We start from the raw sequence: 26291 nt of genomic DNA on the forward strand, positions 1-26291 counted from the left end.
TCATGGGGGGCGTTGAGGTGCCCTGGATGTCCCCTGGGCCTTGTGGTGGCACCAAAGTGGCCTCAGCCTTGCTTGGGGACATGGGGGACACTGAGGGTGTGGGGACATCGAGGGAATTGGGGGACACGGAGACACTGAGGGAGTGGGGGACACAGGGGTGGCACTGAGGGACCCCACATCCCACGGGTGGCAGTGCGGGGGTCCCATTGCCCACCGCCGGAACTGGGACCGTCCCCGGTGTCCCCTGGCCGCTCCCTGGTGTCCCCTGCGGCCACCAGCGGCGGCCGTTGTCCAGTCCCGCTGTCAGCACCGGGGACAGCTCCGCTCGCGGGCCCTGCGCGGCGCCCGGCCCCGCTCAGCGACCCTGCAGAGCGACCCTCTAGAGCACCCCATAGGGCCCGATCCCCTATAGAGACCTGACCTCCTTGTAGGCTCCCCGATCCCCTATAGACTCCCCGGATCCCCTATAGATCCCCCCGATCCCCTATAGACCCCTGTGCTCTGCTTCCAGTCCCCACACTGCTCCTGTCCCCTCTTACCGACCCCATAGACCCCCCGAGCCTCGTATGGATCCCTCAGGGCCCCTACAGAGCTTCGGGATCCCCTATAGACCCGCCCTATAGCCCCTCTGCCCCCCATATGGCCCCTGTTCCCCTCCCCTGGGTTCAGCACCGCGGACAGCTCGGCCCAGGCCTGTCACCGCCCCTACAGGGACCCGCCCACCCTGACCACCCTATAAACCGCCCTGCCCCACTACGGACCCACTGACCACCCTATGGACCCCCTGGCCACCCTATAAACCTCCCTGCCCCACTACAGAATCCCGACCACCCTGCCCTGCCCCACTACAGAATCCCTGAACCCCCTGCGGACCCCCTGGCCACCCTATAAACCCTCTGGCCCCACTGTAGACCCTCGACCCCTCCTATAGACTCCCTGACCCCACTATAAAACCCCTGATGTCCTATAGACCCTACTGACCCCCTGTCCCTATAGACGCCCCTGTCCTCCCTCGATCTGACCCCTTCCTGCCCCTCCCCGCCCCAGCTGATCCCACCCCATCCCAAATCCCCTTCCCTTCCCTTCCCTTCCCTTCCCTTCCCTTCCCTTCCCTTCCCTTCCCTTCCCTTCCCTTCCCTTCCCTTCCCTTCCCTTCCCTTCCCTTCCCTTCCCTTCCCTTCCCTTCCCTTCCCTTCCCTTCCCTTCCCTTCCCTTCCCTTCCCTTCCCTTCCCTTCCCTTCCCTTCCCTTCCCTTCCCTTCCCTTCCCTTTTCCCCTCCCCTCAGGAGATTCCCCCCCCGCCCACCCAGGACCCCTCCCCATTCCCTCCCAATCCCACCCCCATTCCCAGAACTCCCCCAATCCCATCCCACACCCCCAGACCCCTCCTTCTCTGGACCCCCTGGACCGCCCCTCATCCCATCCCACCCCTCATCCCATCCCATCCCATCCCACCCCACCCCACCCCACAACTCCCTCCCTCCCTCCCTCCGGCCGCCCCCGCCCCTCCCGGCTCCTCCCTCTCCCCCCGTTATTCCCGCAGCTCCTCCCGCGCCTCTCCCCCCGTTTTCCCGCAGCTCCTCCTCCCTCTCCCCCCGTTCATTCCCGCGGCTCCTCCCGCCCCCCGCCGCTCCCCCGCCGCTCCCGCAGCTCCTCCCGCCGCTCCCCCCCCGCTCCCGCAGCTCCGCAGTCCGGCGCAGCCCCGGCCGGAGAAAATGGCGGATCGCGCCGAGATGTTCTCGCTCTCCACCTTCCACTCGCTCTCCCCGCCCGGCTGCCGGTGAGCGGGGGACGCGCGGGGGATGCACCGGGGGATGCGGGGTCGCGCTGCCCTTCCCCTCCCGCCGTGCCGCCCTTGCACCGGGCCCGCGCCCCGGCCCCCCCTGCCCGCCCGTTCACCTTGGGATGCGGGACCGGGGGGGCTCCTCCCGCCCCCCGCCCCAGCGCGGCCCTTCCCGGCGTTACCGGCGCCGCCATCGAGCCCCCGGAGCGCCGCGGGCGGGGGGCGCGGGGTCCCCTCCGTCCCTTCCCCTGCCCGGGGCCCGGAGCCCCCCCGGCCTCGGGGGCCGCCGCATCCCGGGGCCGCTGCGGGAGAGCCGCCGCCGCCTCTTTGTCTCTCCCGAGGCGCCGCAGCGGCCCCGGGATGGGGACGGGGATGGAGATGGGGGGGCCGGTCCCGGGAGCAGGGGGAGCTCGGCGCGGCCGGGGAGATGCCGAGGGGATCCGGGGAGATCCCGCAGCCGGGACGCCGCACCGGGGCCCCGGGATCGGTCACCTTCCCGCAGGGCCATCGGGGGTCCCGCGGGGAGGGGACGCGGCGGGGCCCGCCCCGCGCCTGACCTTGGCTGGGTGCGGGGCCGGGGGTCGCGGTGCGGGGCCGGGGTGTGGGATGCGGGGTCAGGGTGCGGGCCGGGCTGGCGCACTGCGGGGCCGAGACGCCCGGCAGCGGAATGGGAAGGGCAGGAGGCGGCCCTGAGGGGCACCTGGAGCGCCCCGGGGATGCGGGAGCTGCGGAGAGAGGAGCAGGGACAGCGGGACTGTGGGACGTGCCCTTGGCTGGCTGTGGCTGTGTTGGGCAGGGCTCCCCTTCTCTGGGATGTCCCTGGCCCCAGGATGTCCCCTTCTCTGAGCATCCCATCCCCAGGATGTTCCCTTCCCCGAGCATCCCAGGATGTCCCTGTCGCCGGGCTGTCCCCTTCCCGGGCCGCAGCGCAGCAGGACCCCGGGCTGTCGCTGCCCGCGGTGGCGCAGGGAGGGGACGCCACGGCCTCGCTGGGGCCGCTCGGCCCCGGGCCGGCCCTGGGGCAGCCGGGCCCGGTCCGGGGAGCGGGAGCTGTGCCCGGAGCCATCCCAAACCCGGGGCCGCTCCCTGGGGCTCCTCGAGCATGCCGAGATCAGCCGGGAATGGTGACGGAGAACACGAACCCGAACCCGGCTGTGCCTTCCCTGAGGAGCCGCGGGCAGGGAGGGGATGCCCAGCCCGGCTGGAGGTGCCCGGTGGGGTGGGACCCCCCGGCCGGAGAGGAGAGGCCGGAATAGGCTGGGAATGCTCCCTCGATGTGGGAATGGATGCTCGATGTGGGAACGCTCCCTTGATGTGGGAGCGCTCCCTCGATGAGGGAATTCCAGGCGCGCACGCAGCCGGGCCTTGCGATGGCTCCCACCTCCCGCTCGGGCCGTGGCAGCCCCAGGTGCCAACCAGGAGCCCCCGGTCCCCAGTTTGGGGTGACCACGGGGTCAGAGCAAGCTCCGGGAGCGGGCAGGGGTGCCATCCCCCTCCCGGGTCGCTGTGGGTCCCCTCCCGGGCCGCTCTGGGGTCCCCTCCCGGTCACTGTGGGGTCCCCTGCCGGCTCTCGGAGCCCCCCCGGGCGGTGCGCGGGGAGCGGGGCTGGCAGCGATGAGGAAATTCCACCCGCCCGGGGCCTGCGCCGGCGGCAGCGCTCCCCGGGGAGGGAGCCCGGCCCTGGCAGCGCTGGCACCGCCGCTGTGCCTGCCCAGCCCTCCCGGCCCTGGCAGCGCTGGCACCGCCGCTGTGCCTGCCCAGCCCTCCTGTCCCCTGCCCAGCGCTGTCCCTGCCCAGCCCTCCCGGCCCTGGCAGCGCTGGCACCGCCGCTGTCCCTGCCCAGCCCTCCCGGCCCCGTGCCCCTGCCAGGTGACACTGGGCCCCTTAGGGGTCCCCTCTGGCCCATCCCGGCTCGGGGTGGTGGCGCTGGGGTCACTGGAATGCCGTAGGGGTGTGGGGGGTCCTGCAGGTTCCAGCCCTTCCCGATCCCCTCTGCCTGTGCGGGGCTGGGTGAGACCCCCTGGCCCTGTCCTCACCCTCGGCTCCGCTCCTGTCCCTCGGTGCCAGCCGGCCCCGGGAGTGTCCCCAAGGTGGGGACGGGCACTGTCCTTGTTCCTGCTGCTCATCCCCAGCGCCGTGTCCCTCACCCATGGCCAGGGCACTGACTTTGTCCCCAGCCCGGTCCCCAGGGGTCCCATCAGGGAGATTGTGGAGCTGCATGGGCTCTCACTGCTGGTTCCATCCCACCACAGTGTGACCATCCCATCCCACCACAGTGTGCCTATTCCACTGTGACCACCCCATCTGTGTCCCCATCCTACTGTGTCATTCCCACCCCACCAGTGTCCCCATCTCATTGTGTCATTCCCATCCCATCCCATCCCATTCCCGTGTCCCCCAGCCAGGAGCAGGAGCTGCTCCCCCATTGAAGAGGGTCCGGGGTGCAGGAGGGGACCCCGAGGTCCCCACCCCAGGAGGACTCAGTCCCACTGTCCCTGTCCCCCTGTGTGCCCACAGGACCCCCATAGACCCCAGGGACAGCAGAGTCCTGGGGTTCTTCCTGAAGGGGGGAAGCCCCCGATATTCTGTGGGGCTGGGAGATGGTTTTGCACCCTATAGGGCTCTGCACCTGTAGGGCTCTGCTCCCTGACATCCTGGGATCTCTACCCCAACATCCTGGGCTTTGCACCCTGACATCCTGGGCTCTGCACCCCAATATCCAGGAATCTGGTCCCCAACACCCCTGGGCTCTGCTCCCCAAAAGGCTCTGCTCCCTGACACCCCAAGGCTCTGCTCCTCAGCATTTTTGGGGCTCTGCTCCCCAACAAATCAGGTCTCTGTGCCCGAAAGGGTTCTGCACCCCAACATCCTGGTGTGTGCACCCCAAAAGGCTCTGCACCCAGGGTTCTGCTCCCTGGCATTCTGGTGTTCTGCACCCCAAAACCCCAGGGCTCTGCTCCTCAATACCCCAGGCTCTAACCTATATCTCAACAGGATCTGCACCCCAAAACCCCAGGGCTCTGTTCCCCAATACCCCAGGCTCTGGTCCCTACAATCCAACAGGATCTGCACCCCAATATCCCAAAAATCTTCTTGTCACCAAAAACTTTTTGCTCCTCAACAGCCCAGGGCTCTGCCCCCCAACACCCCAGAGGTTGGCACCCTGGAACCCCAAAGGGTTCTGAACCCCAAAGGGCTCGGCACCTCCACATCCCATAGCTCGGCACCCCAAAGGTTCCTGAACCCCAAAGGGCTCGGCACCTCCACATCCCATAGCTCGGCACCCCAAAGGTTCCTGAACCCCAAAATTTCTGTTCCCTGACACGCCAGGGCTCTGCACCCTGAAGGACATTCCTTCCCAGCACCCAGGGCTCTGCACCCCAAAAGGCTGCGCTCCCCAAACCCCGGGGCCCCTCACCCCCCAGCCCAGGGCTCCCCTGTCCCGTGTGTCCTTTGGGGCCCCGCTCAGCCCCGCTCCTGCTCAGCCCCGGCCCCGGCTCCGTTTCTGCCGCTTTTGCCCCAAATCTGCGCGGATTCGGCGCGGCCGTGCCCTACTTCTGGGAATTATGGGATTAGGGGAATCTTCCTGCCGGGAATCGGGGGCGGCTGCGCCGCGGGGGACACAGGGGACAGCCCTGGGTCCCCTTGGGGGTCTGACCCTGCTGCCACCCTGGGGCTGGGCCCCCGCACCCGCCCGAGCCCACCGGGCTGACCCCAACCCCACAGAGGGGGGACGCAGGGTCCTGCTGGTGCCCAGGTGCTGATGGGAGACCCTGAGGGGGCCCTGGGTGTCCCCAACCCCACGGAGGGGGGCACAGGGTCCCACTGGTGCCCAGGTGCTGCTGGAGGGACCCTGAGGGAACCCTGAGGGGACCCTGAGGGGAGCCTGGGTGTCCCCAATCCCACAGAGGGTGGGCAGAACGTCCCAGTGGTGCCCAGGTGCTGCTGGGGGACCCTGAGGGGACCCTGGGTGTCCCCAACCCCAAGGAAGGTGACCAGAGGCTCCCAGTGGCACCCAGGCACTGCCACACACCCTTGGGACTGGAATGGGCCACCCTGGGTGTCCCCAACCCCACAGAGGGTGACAAAAGGGTCCCAGTGGTGTCCAGGTGCTGCTGAGGGGACCCTGGGTGTCCCCAACCCCATGGAGAGTGACCAGAGGGTCCCAGTGGCACCCAGGCACCCTTGGGACCGGAATGGGGGACCCTGGGTGTCCCCAACCCCACGGAGGGTGACCAGAGGCTCCCAGGGGCACCCAGGCTGTACCTCTCCCCTCACGGAGCCCCCCCAAACCCCCAGTTTCTGTTTTCTGGCCCCAAACCCTGCCGGGATTTCAGGATTTCGGGATTTCTCTCATTCCGCTGTTCCCGCAGGAGCCGCTGGTTTCCATGGCACCCCCGTTCCCTGGGAATGCGCTCAGGGGTGTCACAGCCTGTGTCCCCTTTGTCACCCCAGCCATGCCCGTGTGACCCCCCCAGCAGCACAGGCCACCCCAGACCTGGTGACCGTCCCCTCCCCACCTCGGCTCCGGGGATTCTGTGGGACGGGAATTTGGGACATGTGGTGGCCTTGGCACCTCCACCCAGCCGGTGCCACCGCGTGGTGACAGCCGTGGGTGACGTGTGCCCGTGGCTGTCCTGTGCCAGCACACAGGGGTGACAGGGTGTGGTGCCACGTCCATATGGCAGCCAGGGGGGACAGGGTTTGGTGCCACGTCCATGTGGCACCCAGAGGTGACAGGGGTGTGGTGACATGTCCCTGTTGTTGTCCTGTACTGCCACTAAGGAGTGGCAGGGTTATGGTGACATGTCTATGTGGCACCCAGGGATGACAGAGTTATGGTGATGTCCTTGTGATACCAGAAGTGACAGAGTTTGATGCCATATCCCTGTGTTATGGTCACATGTCCTGGGCCAGCACCCAGAGGTGACAGTGTCCTGGTGCCATGTCCATGTGGGACTAGAGGGGACAGGGATGTGGCGCCATGTCCGTGTGACACCAGAGGTGACAGGGTTATGGTGCCATGTCCGTGGTGCTCCCATGCTGAGAGTGCCACCCATGCACGGACGGATGTCCTCATGGTGCCACTCTGCTGTTACAGTGCCATGAGGGCCTGGCTGTCACTGAGCCGTGTTCCCTGTGTCCCCGTGGTGCCACTTTGCTCTCACGGTGCCGTGAGGGCCTGGCTGTCACTGAACCATGTCCCCCGTGTCCCCAGGCCCCCCCAGGACATCAGCCTGGAGGAGTTCGATGACGAGGACCTGTCAGAGATCACGGACGACTGTGGCATCGGCCTCAACTACGACTCGGACCACTACGAGAAGGTGCAGGAGCCTGGTGGCCCTTGGGGACACCGCGGGGGCTGCGGGGACACCGGGCTGCCACCACTCACCCGCAGCGGTGCCTATGGTGGCTCTGTGGGTGCTGAGGCAAAGGGGACGAGCCGGGGGTCCCTTGTCCCCTCTAGGTCACCCCAGCGGGGACTGGGGATGGTGCCACCCCTCGGTGGCAGGGGGGGTGGCCCTGGGTTGTCCCCTGGTCCCTGACACGGTGCCACCCACAGGACTGCCTGGTGCTGGAGCGTGGGGAGCAGCCGCACCCCGTGTGCACCTTCCAGGACGACTTCCAGGAGTTCGAGATGATCGACGACAACGATGACGACGACGACGAGGAAGAGGAGGAGGAGGAAGGCAACGAGCTGGAGGCGCCGCCGTCCCCCTCGGCCTCGCCCATCCCCTCGCCCGCCCTGGAGGAGACGCAGAAGCATCGCCCCACCACGCTCAACCTGACGGCCCCGGGCACCCAGGTGAGGCCGGGCTGGCCGCAGGTGTCCCCTTGTCCTGGGGTCACTGTCCCCTTCTCCTGGGATCACTGTCCCCATGGCTCCCTGGGGTCTGTGTCCCCTTCTCCTGGAATCTGTGTCCCCATCCTCCCTGGGGGTCACTGTCCCCTTGCCCCTGGCTCTGTGTCCCCATGCCCCCAGGATCTGTGTCCCCATCCATCCCGGAGTCACTGTCCCCTTGTCCTGGGATCACTGTCCCCATCCCTCCCCAGGGTCTGTGTCCCATGCCCCCCGGGGGTCGCTGTCCCCTCCCTCCTGGGGGTCGCTGTCCCTTCCCTTCCATGGTCACTGTCCCCCCCTCCTTGGGTCACCGTCCCTTCCCCCCCGCGGTCACTGTCCCCTCCCTCCCGGCGCTCTCCGTCCCCGGTGCCCCCCCCACGCCGTGTCCCCCGTTTTGCGGGGCTCGGGGCTCCCGGGGTGTCCCCCCCGGCCGTGTCGCCGCAGGGATGTCCCCGTGTCGCGGCGCAGGCGCCGCCGCAGTGTGTGGGAAGCGGCTGCACCGCCGGCGTTGCCAGGGAACCGCGGGCCCTCGGGAATTTCGGGGCCCCCCCTTTTCCCGGGAGGGCCCCGCGCGCTGCCGGCCTGGGGGGGGGCCCGGGGGGTGGCGGTCACCGCGAGGGGACAGAGGGGACAGAGCCCGGGGGTCCTGCCCGGCCAGGCCGGGTCCCCGCATGGCTCCGTCCTCCCTTGGAAGGGGCGGGTGGGGCCCCTGGATCTGCCCCATCGCGGGGTCCCGGGAGGAGGCGACATCCTGGTCCTTGGGCCCGGTGTCCCCACAGAACACATCCCTGTGTCCCCATGCCCTGTCCCCTGTCTTTAACCCTTCCACCAGCGTGTCCCCCATCCCTGTCCCCTCTGGCACGTGTCCCCATTTCCTTCATCACCCACTCCCATCGCTCCCATCCCTGTCCCTCCTGCACCCATTCCCATCCCTGTCCCCGCTAGGAGCCATCCCCATTTCCCCATTCCCACATCCCCCATTCCCATCTCCCCTTCCCATTCCCATCTCATCCCCATCTCCCCTATTCCCATATCTCCCTTTTCTCACACCCCCCATTCCCATCTCCCCCATTCCCATTCCCCCATCCCTGTTGCCCCCCCATTCCCATACCCCTGTCCCCTCGGTGCCCACCCCAGTCCCTGTCAGGGCCACCCCGGTTGGTTCCCCACGGCCCGGCCGCGCTCCCTAATCCCCGCTCCCGCCGGGATGTGCCGGGATTAGCGCTGCCCGCGCTTCCCGGCGGGACTAATCCCGCTGCAGCTGCCGGCGCGACATTCCCGAACATCCCGGGCGCTCCCCACACCCCTGCGGGCCGGGGCCGTGCTGCCGGGGTCCCACATGGCTGTCCCGTGGTCAGCACCCTGCTGGGTTTGTCCCCGGGGTGGGCACCGTGCCACCCGTGCCGTGCTGTGCCATGCCCCTGGCATGCTCTGGCCGGGCAGGGGATGCAGGGATGGATGCGGCGGCCCTAATCCGGATAAACCCACGCACGTGGCACGGGGGCTGCCAGGCACCCCAGAGCCGTCCCTGCGACACCCCCGGGACCATCCCCACACCCAGCACCCCCTCCTGTACCCCCATCCCTGTCCCCACATCCCCCATTCCCATCCCTGTCCCCCAGTGCGCATCCCTGGGGGTGTCCCCCCATCCCTGTCCCCTCCTGCACCAATTCCCATCCCTGGCCCCCCTAGGACCCATTCCCACATCCCTCATATCTCCATCCCCCATTCCCACATCCCTCATTCCCATCCCTGTCCCCCCTAGGACCCATTCCCACAAATCCCATCCCACATCCCCCATTCCCACATCCCCCATATCCCCATCCCCCATTCTCACATCCCCCATTCCCATCCCCCCATCCCGGGGATGTCCCTCCATCCCTGTCCCCTCAGCACCCATTCCCATCCCTGTCCCCTCTAGGACTCATATCCCAATCCCCCATTCCCACATCCCCCATATCCCCATCCCCATTCCCACGCCCCCATCCCGGTGTCCCCCCATCCCTGTCCCCCACATTCCCCATATCCCCATCCCCCATATCCCCATCCCCATTCCCATGCCCCCATCCCGGTGTCCCCATGGTGTCCCCGAGCGCTCCCAGGGTCGGGGGTCCCCACTGATCCCCCCGGTCCCTCTGTCCCCGCAGGATTCCCTGAACAACAACGGCGGCTTCGTCCCGCCCGCGCCGCGCCCCAGCTGGCAGGACGCGCTGCTGCACTCCTCCTCCTCCTCCTCTTCCTCACACACCGGTGAGCGCGGTGGCGGGGTCACAGTGGCAGGGTGACAATGGCACGGTGACAGTGGGCATGTGCCAGTGGGGCTGTGACAATGACGGGGTGACAGTGGGGCTGTGTCAGTGGCAGGGTGACATGGGGCTGTGACAGTGGGCATGTGCCAACGCAGGTGGGACAGTAGGGTTGTGACATGCAGGTGTGACATTGGTGTTGTGCCAATGGGGCTGTGACAATGCAGGTATGACATTTGGGTATGTGACAGTGGGGCTGTGCCAACGCGGGTGTGACAGCGGGGCTGTGACAATGGGGCTGTGCCAATGTGGGCGTGACAATGCAGGTGTGCCAGCGGGGCTGTGCCAATGGGATGTGACAGTGGGGCTGTGTCAGTGGCAAGGTGACAGTGGGGCTGTGCCAATGCGGGTGTGACAATGCAGGTGTGACAGTGGGGCTGTGCCAACGTGGGTGTGACAATGCAGGTGTGACTGTGGGGCTGTGACAATGCAGGTGTGACAGTGGGGCTGTGACAGTGGAACTGTGCCAACGCGTGTGTGACAATGGGGCTGTGCCAACGCGGGTGTGACAATGCAGGTGTGACAATGGCAGGGTGACTGTGGGGCTGTGCCAACGTGGGTGTGACAATGCAGGTGTGACATTTGGGCATGTGACAGTGGGGCTGTGCCAACACGGGTGTGACAGTGGGGCTGTGACAACGTGGGTGTGACAATGCAGGTGTGACAATGGCAGGGTGACTGTGGGGCTGTGCCAACGTGGGTGTGACAATGCAGGTGTGACATTTGGGCATGTGACAGTGGGGCTGTGCCAACACGGGTGTGACAATGCAGGTGTGACAGTGGGGCTGTGACAATGGGGCTGTGACAGCGGGGCTGTGCCAAGGTGGGCGTGCTGCCGGCTCCCGCGGCCGCCCCGCGGGGTGACGCCGGCTCCGTGTCCCCTCCCCACAGGACACTCGTCCCCCCACGCCTGCATCCTGGACGGACCCTGCCTGGAGAGCCCGCCGGGCCCCGGGGGGGCTCCCCCCTCGCTGCCGCCCTCCCCCCTGGACTCGCAAGGCAACAGCCCCGAGTCCCTGGCACATGGTAACCCATCGCCCCCGAGAGCCGCGCCCGATTTTAACATGAACCTCATCTCCGCTGCGCTCCGAGCTCCGCTCTCCCCGCCGCGCCCCCGCCAGCCGCCCCCGCCTCCTCACCCCTGTCTCTCTCCAACAGGGCCCGCGGCTCCCCCCGGCGCCCCCGAGGCCGCTCCCCCGCCCCAGGCCGCCCCCCAGGCCCCCACGCAGCCCCAGGGCGGCGGCAGCCCGGGGTCCCCCCGCCCGCAGCCGCAGCCGCGGCCCCCCTCGGCCGGAGCGGGACGGGGCTCCCGCGGAGCCGCTCAGCTCCGACGGGGAGGGCGCCCAGTCCGGCCGGGCTGCCAGCGTGCGCGGCCACCCCTCGGGCTCCTCGGAGACCACGTCGCCCTCCTCGGACCCGGGCATCGAGGCCGACCTCACGAGCCGCACGGCCAAGCCCTTCCTGCCCGGCGGGCGGCGCGGGGACGAGCTCAGCTCGCCCGGCTCTGACTCGGACGTGGACGGGGAGCTCGAGGCGGCTTTCGCCGGCGGGCGCCTGGTCAGCAACATGATCTCGTCCATCTCGGAGACCGAGCTGGACCTCAGCAGCGACAGCAGCAGCGGCCGCTCGTCCCACCTGACCAACTCCATCGAGGAGGCCAGCTCGCCCGGCTCCGAGGGAGAGCTGGAGCCCGAGCTGGAGGCGCCCGGCCTGCTGGGCATCAAGGACTCGCTGCTGCTGGACAAGGGCAAGGAGGACGAGGAGGAGCCGGCCGAGAGGGGCCCGCCGGAGCGCGGCGTGCTCAGGAGGGAGAGCCTGGCCGAGCTGAAGATGGACGCCTACTACGACAGCCTGGATCCGGCCGACGGCCCCGCGCCCGAGGGCCAGACCGAGGTGTCCAGCGCCAGCCCCCTGGACCTGAAGATCGACCCCGACCACAGCCTGGAGAGCATCCGCCGCTCCTTCTACCTGCCCGTGGGGCCCAAGCTGATGCCCGAGGCGGACGAAGAGGACAACAGCGAGTATGACTCTGACTCAGAGTCGGAGCCCGACCTGAGCGAGGACTCGGACTCGCCGTGGCTGCTCAGCAACCTGGTGAACAAGATGATCTCGGAGGGCTCGTACCCCATCAAGTGCCCGGACGAGTGCTTCCAGAACAGCCACTCGCTGTGTGACACCATCTCTCCCGCCTCCGACCTGGAGCCCGAGATCCTGAGCGAGGCGCTGGACGAGGAGCCGGGCCCACGGGACTCGCCGGCGGCGCTGGCGGACACGGCAGCAGGGACACGGTGCCAGCGCGGCGCCATCGAGCTGGTGGACATGGAGACGCTGCGCAGCTCCCTGGCCGAGGCCGAGCACGCGGCCGCCGAGCCGCCGCCGGAGCCGCCGGCCGAGGAGCCGGGGCCCTTCCTGTTCCTCAGCAACCCCACCAACGACACCATCGCGCCCGTGTGCCCCGGCCGCCCTGTCGCCCTCGGCCGCCTGGACGCCTCTGAGGTCCTGGCCACCCTGGGCTGCCACCCGGCCTCGCTGCCACGGGCATCCCCTGGCGCCGAGCCCGCCGTCACCGGCGGGGATCGCCGCCCCGCCAGCCCCCGGCGCTGGGCCCTCGAAGGGGACCTGGACTCGGGCGTGCTGGAGGCCGACTCCATGATCGACGACGTCCGGTTAGCGCCTGACGCCGACCCCGCCGCGCTGGACGTGTCCACGGCCAAGACCAACCGCGGCTTTGCCATGGCCTTGGAGGAGGCCGAGCCGGCCTTGGTGGCCTCGCGCCGGGGCAGCCCGGCCGGGGAGGCGCCGGAGCCGCCGGAGCCGCCGGCGCTGGACGAGTCGCTGGCCTACGACTCGGTCAAGTACACGCTGGTGGTGGACGAGCACACGCAGCTGGAGCTGGTCAGCCTGCGGCGCTGCACGTCTGTGCTCAGCGACGACAGCGACATCCTGAGGGCCTGCGACGACGAGGTGGCCTTTGGGGACGGGCTGGTGGCCCCCGACGCGCGCAGCTCCTCCGAGGACTCGTCCCCCGAGGCCGACCTGCAGTTCTCCAAGAAGTTCCTCAATGTCTTCGTCAACAGCACCTCGCGCTCCTCCAGTAAGTGGCGGTGTTGTGTCGTGACATGTCGTGACCTGTCACGGTGTCCTGGGCTGGTCTGGGTGACCTTGGCAAACTGGCTGCCCTCCGTGTCCTGCCCCAGCCATTCCCGTGTACCCTGTTTGTGGCATGTCACGACATGTCACGACATGTCTCAGCATGTCCCGATATGTCCTGGGATATCGTGACATGTTGTGCCATGCTGTCCTGGCTCTTCTCACACCAGCTGCCCTCCCTGTCCTGTCCCTGGCACCATTCCCTTGTGCCATGCCATGCCATGATATGTCACGATATGTCATGGCATGTCGTGACATGTCACAGGAGACGGGGCAGGCTAACAGTGACCACAGGGGTCCCCAGCCCTGCTCTGCTGGGCAGGGCCCAGGTGGGACCCCCAGGAGGGTTCTGACCCCACGAGTGCCCCCCAGGAACATGGGTGGGGATGTCCCTGTGGGGGTGGCAGCTGTCCCATGTCCCTGTGGGGGTGGACGCTGTCCCCTGTGTCCCTGGCATTGCTGTCCCCACAGGCACAGAGTCCTTCGGGCTGTTCTCCTGCATGGTGAACGGCGAGGAGCGGGAGCAGACCCACCGCGCTGTCTTCAGGTGAGGCCACCCCCGGTGACACCCAAGGTGACACACAGCCCCTGCCAGGGACACCCAGGGCCCTGCAGTGCCACCCCAGGGCTCCCTGCCTGCTGCTGGGGTGGCTGTCCCTGGGCTCTGGGGATGTCATGTCCCCCCACAGCTGCCACAGGGTTTGGGGGTGACCACAACATTGCGGTGGGGTCTGAGCATGGGGGATGAGGAGGGGATGAGGGGGACAGGGCTGTGGGTTTGGGGGTGTCCAGGAGGGGAAGGGGTGTGGGTCTGGGTTTGGGGGTGCCCAGGAGGGGAAGGGGTGTAGCAGGGTGGATTTTTGGTGAATGGCTGAGGGGAGTGGCTTTGGGGGTGATGAGAAGATGAATGGAGTGGCTTTGGGGCTGATGACCAGGAGGTCAGGGCTGTGACTGGGGCTGAGGTCAGGGCAGTGAGTTTGGGGCTGACCAGGAGGTCAGGAATGTGGTTTTTGGGGTGACCAGGAGGTCAGGGGTGTAGTGGGGTGGATTTTTGGGGTGGTGAGGGGCTGAGGAGAGTGGATTTGGGGTGATTGGAAGCTGAGAGGTACAGGACAGTGCCTTTGGGCTGACCAGGAGGGCAGTGCAGTGGTTTTCGGGTGCTGATGACCTGAGGGGTGCCAAGCGGTGGCTTTGGGGCTGACCAGGAGGTCAGGGCAGTGAATTTGGGGCTGCCCACAAGGTCAGGGCAGTGGCTTTGCGCTGACCAGGACATCATGGCAGTGACTTTGGGCTGCCCAAAAGATCAGGGCAGTGAATTTGGGGCTGGCCAGGAGGTCAGAGCCATGGTTTTGGGCTGACCACGGGGTCAGAGCTGTGGCTTTGGAGCTGCCCAGGACATCATGGCAGTGGCTTTGGGGCTGCCCATGAGGTCAGAGCAGTGACTTTGGGGAGGTGATGGTGACCTGAGGGTACTGAGCTGTGACTTTGGCGCTGCCCAGGACATCATGGCAGTGACTTTGGGCTGCCCACGAGGTCAGAGCCGTGGCTTTGGGGCTGCCCACGGGGTCAGAGCTGTGACTTTGAGGCTGCCCACGAGGTCAGAGCAGTGACTTTGGGGCTGCCCAGGACATCATGGCAGTGACTTTGGGACTTTGGGCTGCCCATGAGGTCAGAGCAGTGACTTTGGGCTGCCCACGAGGTCAGAGCCATGGCTTTGGGGCTGCCCACGAGGTCAGAGCCATGGCCCTGGGGCTGCCCACGAGGTCAGAGCTGTGACTTTGGGGCTGCCCAGGACATCATGGCAGTGACTTTGGGGCGGCCCACGAGGTCAGAGCAGTGACTTTGGGCTGCCCACGAGGTCAGAGCCATGGCTTTGGGGCGGCCCACGAGGTCAGAGCAGTGACTTTGGGCTGCCCACGAGGTCAGAGCAGTGACTTTGGCGCTGCCCGTGTCCCCATGCCATCCCCCTGTGCGTCCCCCCAGGTTCATCCCGCGGCACGAGGACGAGCTGGAGCTGGACGTGGACGACCCCATCCTGGTGGAGCTGGAGGAGGACGATTACTGGTACCGGGGCTACAACATGCGCACGGGCGAGCGCGGCATCTTCCCCGCCTTCTACGCCCACGAGGTGGTGGGGCAGGCCCGCGACGCCGTCGGTACGAGCCCGGGACCCCCGCAATGGGGAGGGGGCTGGGGGCGTGGGGGGCCTCTCTGGGAGAAACCAGATTTGCTCTTTAACACCTTTAATTTTTCATAAGGGATAAACGCGTTGGGGGTGTGGCCGTAGCTTGGTCGCGCTGCTTTATTATAATAATTTTTCTTTTTCTATATTTATTTTTCTATGTGTATTTTTCTATATTTATTTTTATATTTATTTCTATATAAATTTTTATATACATTTCTGTACATATTTCTACGTTTATTTCTATATATATTTCTACTTTTTTTCTCTATTTATCTCTATATTTATTTATATATTTTTCTGTTTTTCTATATTGATTTTCTTTCTATATTGATTTCTCTATATTTATCTTGCTATATTTATATTTCGATTTTTATTTCTATATATTTATTTCTACAATTATTTCTATATTTATTTCTCTATATATTTCTATATTTATATATATATTTCTACATTTATTTCTCTATTTATCTCAATATATATTTCTATTATTTCTATATTTTTCTACATTGATTTTCTTTCTATATTTATTTCTCTATATTTTTTATTTTTATTTTTCTATATTTATCTCTATATTTCTTTCTATATTTCTTTCTATTATTTCTATATTTATTTTTCTATATTGATTTTTCAATAATTATTTCTACATTTATTTCTACATTTATCTCTATATTTACCTTTACATTTATCTCTACACTTATCTCTATATTTATTTCTATTATTTTCATATTTTTCTATATTGATTTTCTTTCTATATTGATTTTTTCTATATCGATTTTCTATATTAACTTCATTTATTCTATATTAACTTATGCATTATTTTTATATCATGTATAAATTATATATTATTTATATTGCATTGATTGCATACCTATTTAGGAGGATTATATGTATTTAATATTTTCTTTGAGTTCTTTTATATCCTCTGGGCATTTTTTAGTTTGGTTCCACCCCTGACCCATCGTGCAAGAGTGAATATTTGATTTTTGGGAGTGGTGAATGGCAGTTTTTCCCAATATTTATGCTATTTTTTCACAATGAGTGTGTCATTTCTTCACAACAAACAGGGAGTTATTGACAGTCAAAGGGTCAGTGGCAGAAATCTTTTTACATCTTTTTTTCCCATATTATCTGTGTGTTTTTTTTAATGTTATTTAACCGCACAGAGAATTTAGTTATTTTCCTTATCCGAGTTATTATTGTCAGATAGTTCCAAAAATAAAAGCATTAGTTAGTATTTCATAACTAATTGTATGTGTACTATGTGTGCTGTGTGCTATAACATTAACTTTTGCTTGTTGTAAAAGTTATTGTTATAGCACACAGCACATAGCTCCTATATTAATATTTTGTGAAAGCGAAATTTAAAATTATTACAGTTTAAACTAATCTATCTATCTATAATATATATTTTATGTAATTTATTATTTTAAACAAGAACATATATTTATCACACCAAAATATGCAATCTACACAGGGATTAGGGTATTGACCACAAAAGGCTGACAAATTATATAAAAAATGACAAATTATATCAACTTATATAAAAAGTAGTTATAAAGAGATTTAATAATTTATTATATTTAAAAAGAGGTTGCAAATTTTAATGATATCAAAATAATTTGCAGAAGTTAATATATAATAAATAATATATTAGAAAATATATAAAATATAAATGTAATATATGTAAAAAAATAAACAATATATAAAGAATAAATAATATATAAATAATATAACATATATTAATAATATATAAAACATAAATAATGTATAAAGAATAAATATTACGTAAATATGATATAAAATATATAAATAGTATATAATTTATATATTATATAAAAAAATAATGTATTAGTTTGTATAGAATAAATAATCTATCAAGTTAACATAGAATAAATAATCTATATGATTTAAGCAGAGAATACCAACTGTACTAAATTAAAATAATTTTCAAAAGTTAATATAGTATAAGTAATAAATTTAAAAAATATATAAAAGATATGTAAATATATTATAATACATAATAATATATAAATTTAAAAAATATAAAATATAAATAATATGTAAAGAATAAATAATATGTAACTACTATATAAGATATATAAATAATATGTAATTGATATATAATATAAAAATATATAATGTATAAGTTAATGTAGAATAAATAAAGTTAATATAGGATAAATAATATATTAAAAATATCTATAAATATATAATGATAAATAACAATATATACATTTTATTTATATACATAGTATATAAACACTATAAAATATAGAAGTAATTAATAATTTTTGTATAAAATAAATAATGTATAAATTAATATAGAATAAATAATCTATATTATTTAAACCAAGATTACAAACTATACTAAATTATGATAATTTGCAGAAGTTAATACAGAATAGTGGCAGCCAATGGCTTCTATGGCCCTCTTGGCCACCAGGGCTCATGGCTGGCTCGAGCTCAGTTGGGCATTGACCAGTGATGTGACAGTCCCTGACGTTGTGGCTGGGCAGTGCCAGGCACAGAGGGACCCGGTGGGCAGCAGGGTAGGAGCCCTGGTGTGCCCTGGTGGCCAAGGGCCCAGTGCCACCTGGCTGTGCCACGCTGGAGGGCACAGCAGCAGGGAGGTCACTGTGCCCTGGTGGCCAAGGGCCCAGTGCCACCTGGCTGTGCCACACTGGAGGGCACAGCAGCAGGGAGGTCACTGTGCCCTGGTGGCCAAGGGCCCAGTGCCACCTGGCTGTGCCACGCTGGAGGGCACAGCAGCAGGGAGGGCACTGTGCCCTGGCACGGGCAGGGCTCAGCTCCAGGGCTGTGCCAGCTCTGCCCCCTCAGCCCGGGCAGGACCTTGGGACACTGAGCAGGGCCAGAGGGGCAGTGGGGCTGGAGAGGGGCTGGGACACAAACCCTGAGGGAGCCCTGAGGGAGCTGGGGGTGCTCAGCCTGCAGGAAAGGAGACTCAGGGTGCCCCCAGCACTCTCACAGCTCCTGAAAGGTGCCTGTGCCCAGCTGCCCCTGGGCTCTGTCTGCAGCAGCACTGGCACACCCAGGGCACACAGCCTGAGCTGGGCCGAGGGAAATCCAGCTTGGAGAGCAGCAAAAAGCTTTTCCAGCAAGGGGGAGAAAGTTCTGCAATGGCTGCCCGGGGAGGGGGTGCAGTCACCACCCCTGGGTGTGTTTAACCAGCCTGGAGGTGGCACTGGGTGCCAGGGGCTGGGCTGGGCTCCAGGGCCTTGGAGGGCTCTCCCAACACAGGGATTCTGTGATTGTGAATTCTGTGTGATTCTGTGACTGTGTGTGATTGATTGTGTGATTGACTGTGTGATTCTGTGATGCTGTGTGATTGTGTGTGGTTCCATGATTGTGTGTGATTGTGTGATTCTGTGAGATTCTGTGAGATCCTCTGTGATCCTGTGTGATCCCTTGTGATTGATTGTATGATTCTGTATGATTCTGTATGATTGATTGTGTGATTCCATGATTCTCTGATTGTATGATTCTATGATTGTGTGATTCTACGATGGTGTGTCATTCCGTGATCCTGTGATTCTGTGTGATCCTGTGATTCTCTGTGTGGTTCTGTGTGATTCCATGATCCTGTGATCCTGAGGTTCCATGATTGTGTGATTTTCTGATTCTGTGATTGTGTGATTCCATGTGATTCTGTGTGATTCCCTGATTCTGTGATTCCTGATTATGTGTGATTCTGTGATTGTGTGATTTCATGATTCCCCACTCCTGTGTGATTCCGTGATCCCCCAATCCCGACATTCCGCCATTCTGTAATTCCCCGATTCTCTGCGATTCCCCGATCCCGTGCGATTCCGTGATCCTGTAACCCTGCTGTTCTGCCATTCCCCGATTCCGTGATTCCATGTGATCCTGTGTCACCCCGCGATCCCGCCATCCCACCGTTGTGCCATTCCCCGATCCCGTGTGATTCCGTGATCCTGTAACCCTGCCGTTCTGCCATTCCCCGATTCCGTGATTCCATGTGATCCTGTGTCACTCCATGATCCCGCAATCCCGCCATCCCACCGTTGTGCCATTCCCCGGTCCCGTGTGATTCCGTGATCCTGTAACCGTGCCATTCTGCCATTCCCTGATTCCCGTGTGATTCCATGTGATCCTGTGTCACCCCGCAATCCCGCCATCCCACCGTTGTGCCATTCCCCGATCCCGTGTGATTCCGTGATCCTGTAACCCTGCCGTTCTGCCATTCCCCGATTCCGTGATTCCATGTGATCCTGTGTCACTCCATGATCCCGCAATCCCGCCATCCCACCGTTGTGCCATTCCCCGGTCCCGTGTGATTCCGTGATCCTGTAACCGTGCCATTCTGCCATTCCCTGATTCCCGTGTGATTCCATGTGATCCTGTGTCACCCCGCAATCCCGCCATCCCACCGTTGTGCCATTCCCCGATCCCGTGCTTGCTGACGCCGCTGTCCCGCGGTGCCGCAGGGCTGAAGCGCAACCCGTGCTGGGTGGAGCGGTTCAACGTGCAGTTCCTGGGCTCCGTGGAGGTCCCGTACCACCAGGGCAACGGCATCCTCTGCGCCGCCATGCAGAAGGTGAGCGGGTAAAGACAGCCGCGACTCGCTGCTTTGGGCAGGAAATCTGGGTTTTTATGGCGCAGGCCAGATTTGATGGCATTATCAGAAATTATTATTATTATTATTATTGGCGTACATTAATTATTGTATATTTCATCGTTAATATTATAAAATTATTTAAAATATATTATAATATTATTTATGTCGTAATATAATATTATTTATATTATAATTATATATAAAATATTGTATTATAGTTATTAAATTATATTTAAAATATATCATTATATTATTATAGTATTGTATAATAATAACTATATAACTATATAATAAGATTATTATATAAAATAATATTATTAAGTTTATAGTACAAATATTATAATTATATACTATAATATGAATTATATATTAATTATACAAACTATTATAGACCATAATAATTGTAATATTATCTAATAAATATTATCTATAATATATTAATACATAATATAGGTTATGTATTTATAATATAAATAATAGAAATAGTAATAAATAATGCAATTAATGTAATATAAATAACAATATTATTAAGTAGTATCAATAATATTATCTAAACACAAACATATGTAATATATAATAATTATATAATTATATAGAATAATTATACAAGCTATAATGTGATATGATATGATTGATATAATATAATTAAGATGATATTATTATTGTCAGATCTAATTGTAATTAACAACACACTCACACTCAGTTCATCAGTATCTGTCAAACTTTATTTTTAGTCCATTTCCACACCTTTTCTGCTCATTCTCAAGGAACAGATCTCTTTTTATTACAGGTGCAGCCTGTTTTTTACCCAGGAATAAGTATTTTGTTATTAACCAACTTTTCACTCTCAAGATTGCAAAAATAGTCTTGAGAATGAAAAGTCAGTTGATAAGATGAAAAGTCAGATGATGATGATGATGATGATGATGATAATAATAATAATGTCAGTTGATTAGATGAAAAGTCAGTTAATAATAGAAAATAATTATAAAAATAAGAAAAATAATATAATATTAAATAATAATAAAAATAATTATAATAATAATAAGAAAAATAAATAATAAATTAATAGGTAATTAATAATAGTAAATTTGGCATGGGAACTTGGGAGCTCTTGCTGAGCTGTGCTTAGCAGAAGGAGCAGACCCCAGCCTTGCCCCATGAGGCTCCCTTTTACAATCTCTTATCAATATTTTATAATTTTACCTTTCTCAATTTTCCCTTTTTTTTGCCGTTTCCCGCCTCTCCCGCTGTCCCAGATCGCCACCACCCGGAAGCTGACGGTGCACCTGCGGCCCCCGGCCAGCTGTGACCTGGAGGTGACACTGCAGGGCATCAAACTCATCCTGACCGTCACCGAGTACAGCCCCGAGCACGAGGTCAGGGACGGGGACACCGGGGGGACAGTGGGGGGACAGTGGGGGGACAGGGGTCTGGGTTTGGGGGGGACAGGAGGGGACAGGGGTCTGGGTTTGGGGGGGACAGGAGGGGACAGGGGTCTGGGTTTGGGGGGACAGTGGGGGGACAGGGGTCTGGGTTTGGGGGGGACAGGAGGGGACAGGGGTCTGGGTTTGGGGGGGGACAGGAGGGGACAGGGGTCTGGGTTTGGGGGGGACAGGAGGGGACAGGGGTCTGCGTTTGGGGGGGCACATGGTGGGGACAGGGGTCTGGGTTTGGGGGGGACAGGAGGGGACAGGGGTCTGGGTTTGGGGGGGACATGGTGGGGACAGGGGTCTGGGTTTGGGGGTGACCAGGGCAGGAGGAATGGGGGGTGGGTTTTGGGGGGCTCAGGGGTCTGGGTTTGAGGGGTGACCAGGGCGGGAGGAAAGTGGGGGTGGGTTTTGGGGGGCTCAGTAGTCTGGAGGTGAGCAGAGCAGATGTGGGGGTGCCCAGCAGGTGCAGGGTGCAGGGCTGTGGGTTTGGGGGCCGATGCTGAGGGCGGGCACAGATTTTGGGGGGCTCTGGGCCCCCAGACCTGACCCAGCCCCTCCTGTGCCCCTGTCCCCCGCAGTTCGAGCGCTGCAGCCACTTCTTCCAGATGAAGAACATCTCCTTCTGTGGGTGCCACCCCCGGAACAGCTGGTGAGCCCCCCCTGCCCCCAGGGGCACCCCGAGGGACCCCCACCCTACCCAGGTGCACCGCAGGAGACCCTCACCCTGCCAGTAGCACTCCAATTGATCCTCACCCCACCTAATGACATCCCAAGGAACCCCTACCCCATCCAGGGACACCCCAAGGAACAGCCACCCCATCCAGGGTCCCAAGGGACCCTCACCCCATCCAGGGGCACCCCAAGGGGTCCTCACCCCACCCCATCCAGGAACACCCCCAGGGACCCTCACCCCATATAGGGGCATCCCCAGGGACCCCCTACTCTGCCCAGGGACACCCCAAAGAGACCCTCACCCAATTCAGGGACACCCTAAGGGACCCCACCCCATCCAGGGGCACCCCGAGACACCCCCACACTGCCAGGGGCACCTCAAGGGACCCTCACCCAATTCAGGGACACCGCAGGGAACCCTCACCCAATTCAGGGACACCCCAAGGTACTCCCACCCTACCCTGGGACCCCAAGGGACCCTCATCGCATTTAGGGACACCCCAAGTGACCCCCATCCCACACAGGGACCCCGCGGTGCCACCCCGGAGTCCCCTGCCCGCCCCGGTGTCCCCAGGGTGGCCGTCCCGGACTCTGGGGGTGCCCCCTGGCAGAGCCCGCCCGGGGCAGGTTTGGGGTGCCCCCTGAGCCCGTGCCCCCCACCCCCGCAGCTATTTCGGGTTCATCACCAAGCACCCGGTGCTGAGCCGCTTCGCCTGCCACGTGTTCGTGTCGCAGGAGTCCATGAGACACGTGGCCGAGTGTGTCGGGTACGGCACCGGGACACCGGGGGGACAGGGGGGCACGGGGGGCACCGGGGGGACACGGGGGTACAGGGGACACTGGGCTGGGGGACACTAGGACACCGGGGGAGTATGGGGATTACAGGGGACACGGGGGCACAGGGGACACGGGGGGTACAGGGGGCATGGGGAACACCGGGGGGACACGGGGGGTACAGGGGACATGTGGGGCACGGGGGCATGGGGGGTACAGTGGGTACAGGGGACACGGGGGGCACTGGCAACACCGGGGACACGTGGGGGACACAGGGAACATGGGGGACACAGGGGGCACACGGGTGTACAGGGGACACGGGGCACTGGGGACACTGGGGACACGGGGGACACGGGGGGCACGGGGTGGCTGGGATGGGGCTGGGGGCACGGGGGTTATGGGGGTACGGGGACGTGGGAGATACAGGGGACAGAGGGGCACAGGGGGCATGGGGGGCAGGGCATGGGGTGTTGGGGCTGGAGGTTTTGGAGGCTCTGGGTGCCAGGGGATTGAGGGTGCAGAGGGTCTGGGGGTGCTGGAGGGTCAGGGTGCCAGGGGACAAGGGGTGACAGGGGGCAAGGGGGCTGGGAGTGCTGGGGGTCTGGGTGCCAGGGGAATGGGGTCTGGGTGCCAGGGACTGGGTCTGTGTGGCAGGGGATTGGGGTGTCAGGGGGTTGGGGTCTGGGTGCAGCATTATGGGGTGCAGGGGTCTCTGGCTGTACTGGGGCTGGGGTCACAGGGTGTGAAGGTTTGGGGTGCTGAGGGCTGGGTGTGGGGGCTCTGTGTGCCAGGGACTGGGGGTGCTGTGGGGCTGTGGGGTCTGGCTATGCCAGGTTTGGGTGGTCTGGGGATGCTGTGGGTCTGGCTGTGCCAGGTGTGGGGGGGCTGTGGGTACCGGGGTCCAGCTGTGCCAGGTTTGGGGGTACCAGCCCCTGTTTGTGGGGTCTCAGCGGGTCTGGGGGTGCCTCTCTGTGCCCCCTCCCCTCGCTGACCCCCCTCCCCATCGCTGCCCCCCCAGCCGAGCGTTTCAGGAATATTACCAGGAGCACCTGGAGTACGCCTGCCCCACAGAGGACATCTACCTGGAGTAGGGTCCCTGCCACCCCCGGGACTCGGTGTCACCCTTAGGGACGCTGTGTCACCCTTAGGGACTCGGGGTCACCCAGCCAGGGACTCTGGGTCACCCCAGAGACTCGGTGTCACCCTTAGGGACTTGGTGTCAGCCCCAGGGATTCTGCATCACCCCCAGGGATTCTGTGTCACCCTTAGGGACCCTGTGTGACTCCCAGGGACCCTGTGTGACCCTTAGGAACTCGGTGTCACCCTTAGGGACTTGGTGTGACCCCAGGGACTCTCTGTGTGACCCCAGGGTTTCTCTGTGTGACCCCCAGAGTCTCTGGCCCCCCCCGCGCCCCCCCGCACGCCCCCCCCCACCTCTCGGGGGTCCGGGGGTCCCCTCGGGGGGTGACACAGCCCGGGGGGGGGTGGCACGGCCCGAGCAGCCTCCCCTGCATGAGCACGGCCAGCCCGGGGGGCAGCGGGCCCGCGGCTTTGGGGGCACGGGGGGGGGGTCCGGGGGGCTTCGGGGGGGGGGGTCCAGGGGCAGCTCGGGGGAGGGAATCTCTGCGCACCCCCAAATCCGCGCTGCCCCCCCACAGGAACGGGGATCCCCCAGAGCCGCCCCCCGCCCCGGGTGTGCTGCCCCTCGTGTCGGTGTCCCCGGCTGTCCCCCCCCCGCCCGCCACCGAGCTCGGGACCCCCCCGGGGCCGCCCCCTCCTCACTGCTGTGCCTGGTGGTCCCTCGCTTCGGCCCTGTCGCCCAGCGCTATCGTGACTATATCGCCACCCGCTCGATGTCCCGGTATTTATCTGTACTCAGCAGCCAGAGGAGCCCCCGAGCCACTGTGCCACCCCGGCTGTCCCCACGCCGTTGTCACCCACTTGGTCTTTCAATAAAATATATGCTTGGTGTGAGCTGGGGACAGTCCTGGCACGGGAGGGGACAGGGGTGGGGACAGGAGTGGGACAGGGCGGGGACAGTGCTGGGGACAGTGTTGGACACTGGTGGGGTCAGTGTTGGGGACACTCCTGGAGACACTGCTGGGACAGTGCTGAGACACTGCTCAGGACACTGTTGGGGACATCCCAAGAGCGACAGTTGCTAGGGACACTGTTGGGGACATTGCTGTGACGGTTGTTGGGGACACTGTTGGGGTCAGTGTTTGGGACAGTGCTGGGGCACTGCTGGGGACACCGCTCGGACACTCCTGGGGACATCCAGGCCATGCTGGACACCCAGCTGAGTTGGGGACACCCAGATGAGTTGGGGACGTTTGAGTGAGTTGGGGACACCCAGACAAGTGGGGACCCCCAGCCCCTTCCCTGTCCCTTTGTCCCTTGTCTGTGCCCCCCGAGGGTGACCCCCTGCCCTGGCCCTGGGGACACCAGTGGGTGGCCAGGACCTGCTGGGGGTGTGACGCTGGGGACAGTGGCTTTGTGCCATTGATGTGGCACCTGTGGGAGCCAGAACACCCCAAATCTCACCCAGGGACACCCCAAAACTTATCCAGGAACACCCCAAATCTCACTCAGGGACACCTCAAAATCCATCCCACCCATCCTACTCAGAATTCATTCACCCCAAAATTTGAGGGGCACCTCAAATTTCACCTGGGAATGTCCCAAAATTAAACTGGGGCATCTCAAAATTCAGCCAGGACAACCTAAAATTCAACCGAGAACACCCCAAAACTCACTCAGGGACACCCCAAAATTCACCCGGGGCACCTCAAATTTCAGCAGGGAGTACCCCAAAATTTATCCAGCAAAACCCCAAAATTCATCCGGAAAACCCCCAAAATTCAACCGGGGACACCCCAAAACTCATCCAGGAACATCCCAAAATTCAACCGAGGACACCCCAAAACTCATCCAGGAAAATCCCAAAATTCAACCGAGAACACCCCAAAATTCAACCGGGGACACCCCAAAATTCAGCCAGGAAAACCCCAAAGTTCAACTGGGGACACCCCAAAATCCACCCATGGGGCTCTGTCCCTCAGGAGCTCCCCTTGTCCCCCGCTGTGTGGGGCCAGGACCACCGCAGGATCTGAGTGAGCACAGGACCAGGCGGAGCTTTCTTATAAATTTATTACATAATAATAATAATAATTAATAATAATAATATAATATAAGAAACATAGATCTCTGTGGGGGATGTGTATCACAACGTCAAGGGCGGGAGGCGAATGGCCGCACCTCCGTGACTCCGGAGAAGGAGAAAGCTCCTCCGAAAATCCATACAAAATTAAGGGTGAAGTCAAACTGACCCTGGGAAATTAAAAACGGAACGAAAACCCACAGGTGAGTCCGGCTGGGGGACGGAACCGAGAGTGTGGCGGGGCCGGGCTGTGCACATGCAGCGGGCGTGAGGGCGTGGCACATGCATGGGCAGTGAGGGCCTGGCCGGACAGCGGCCGGCCGGCCAGACAGCGGCCCCGCCACGGATGGGGCCGGCGGGGCCGGGGATCCCCCGGGAGCTGAGTGACCC

At 59.8% G+C, this 26291-nt stretch overlaps 1 protein-coding gene across 1 annotated transcript; it reads left to right on the plus strand.

The window, feature by feature from the left end:
• The first annotated feature begins 1669 nt into the window (after positions 1–1669).
• On the plus strand, positions 1670–24622 carry MAPK8IP2 (mitogen-activated protein kinase 8 interacting protein 2). Its single transcript, XM_059472500.1, is given in 13 exon segments — positions 1670–1779; positions 7001–7106; positions 7346–7588; positions 9772–9874; positions 10822–11190; positions 11192–13024; positions 13552–13627; positions 15064–15236; positions 19732–19841; positions 21122–21241; positions 21874–21944; positions 22636–22734; positions 23760–24622. Coding segments are annotated over 13 exon segments (3441 nt in total). The 5' UTR covers positions 1670–1714; the 3' UTR covers positions 23833–24622.
• The last annotated feature ends 1669 nt before the right edge of the window (positions 24623–26291 follow it).

Source organism: Ammospiza nelsoni, chromosome 5 (genome assembly GCF_027579445.1).
Source record: "Ammospiza nelsoni isolate bAmmNel1 chromosome 5, bAmmNel1.pri, whole genome shotgun sequence".
Taxonomy (NCBI): Eukaryota; Metazoa; Chordata; class Aves; order Passeriformes; family Passerellidae; genus Ammospiza; species Ammospiza nelsoni.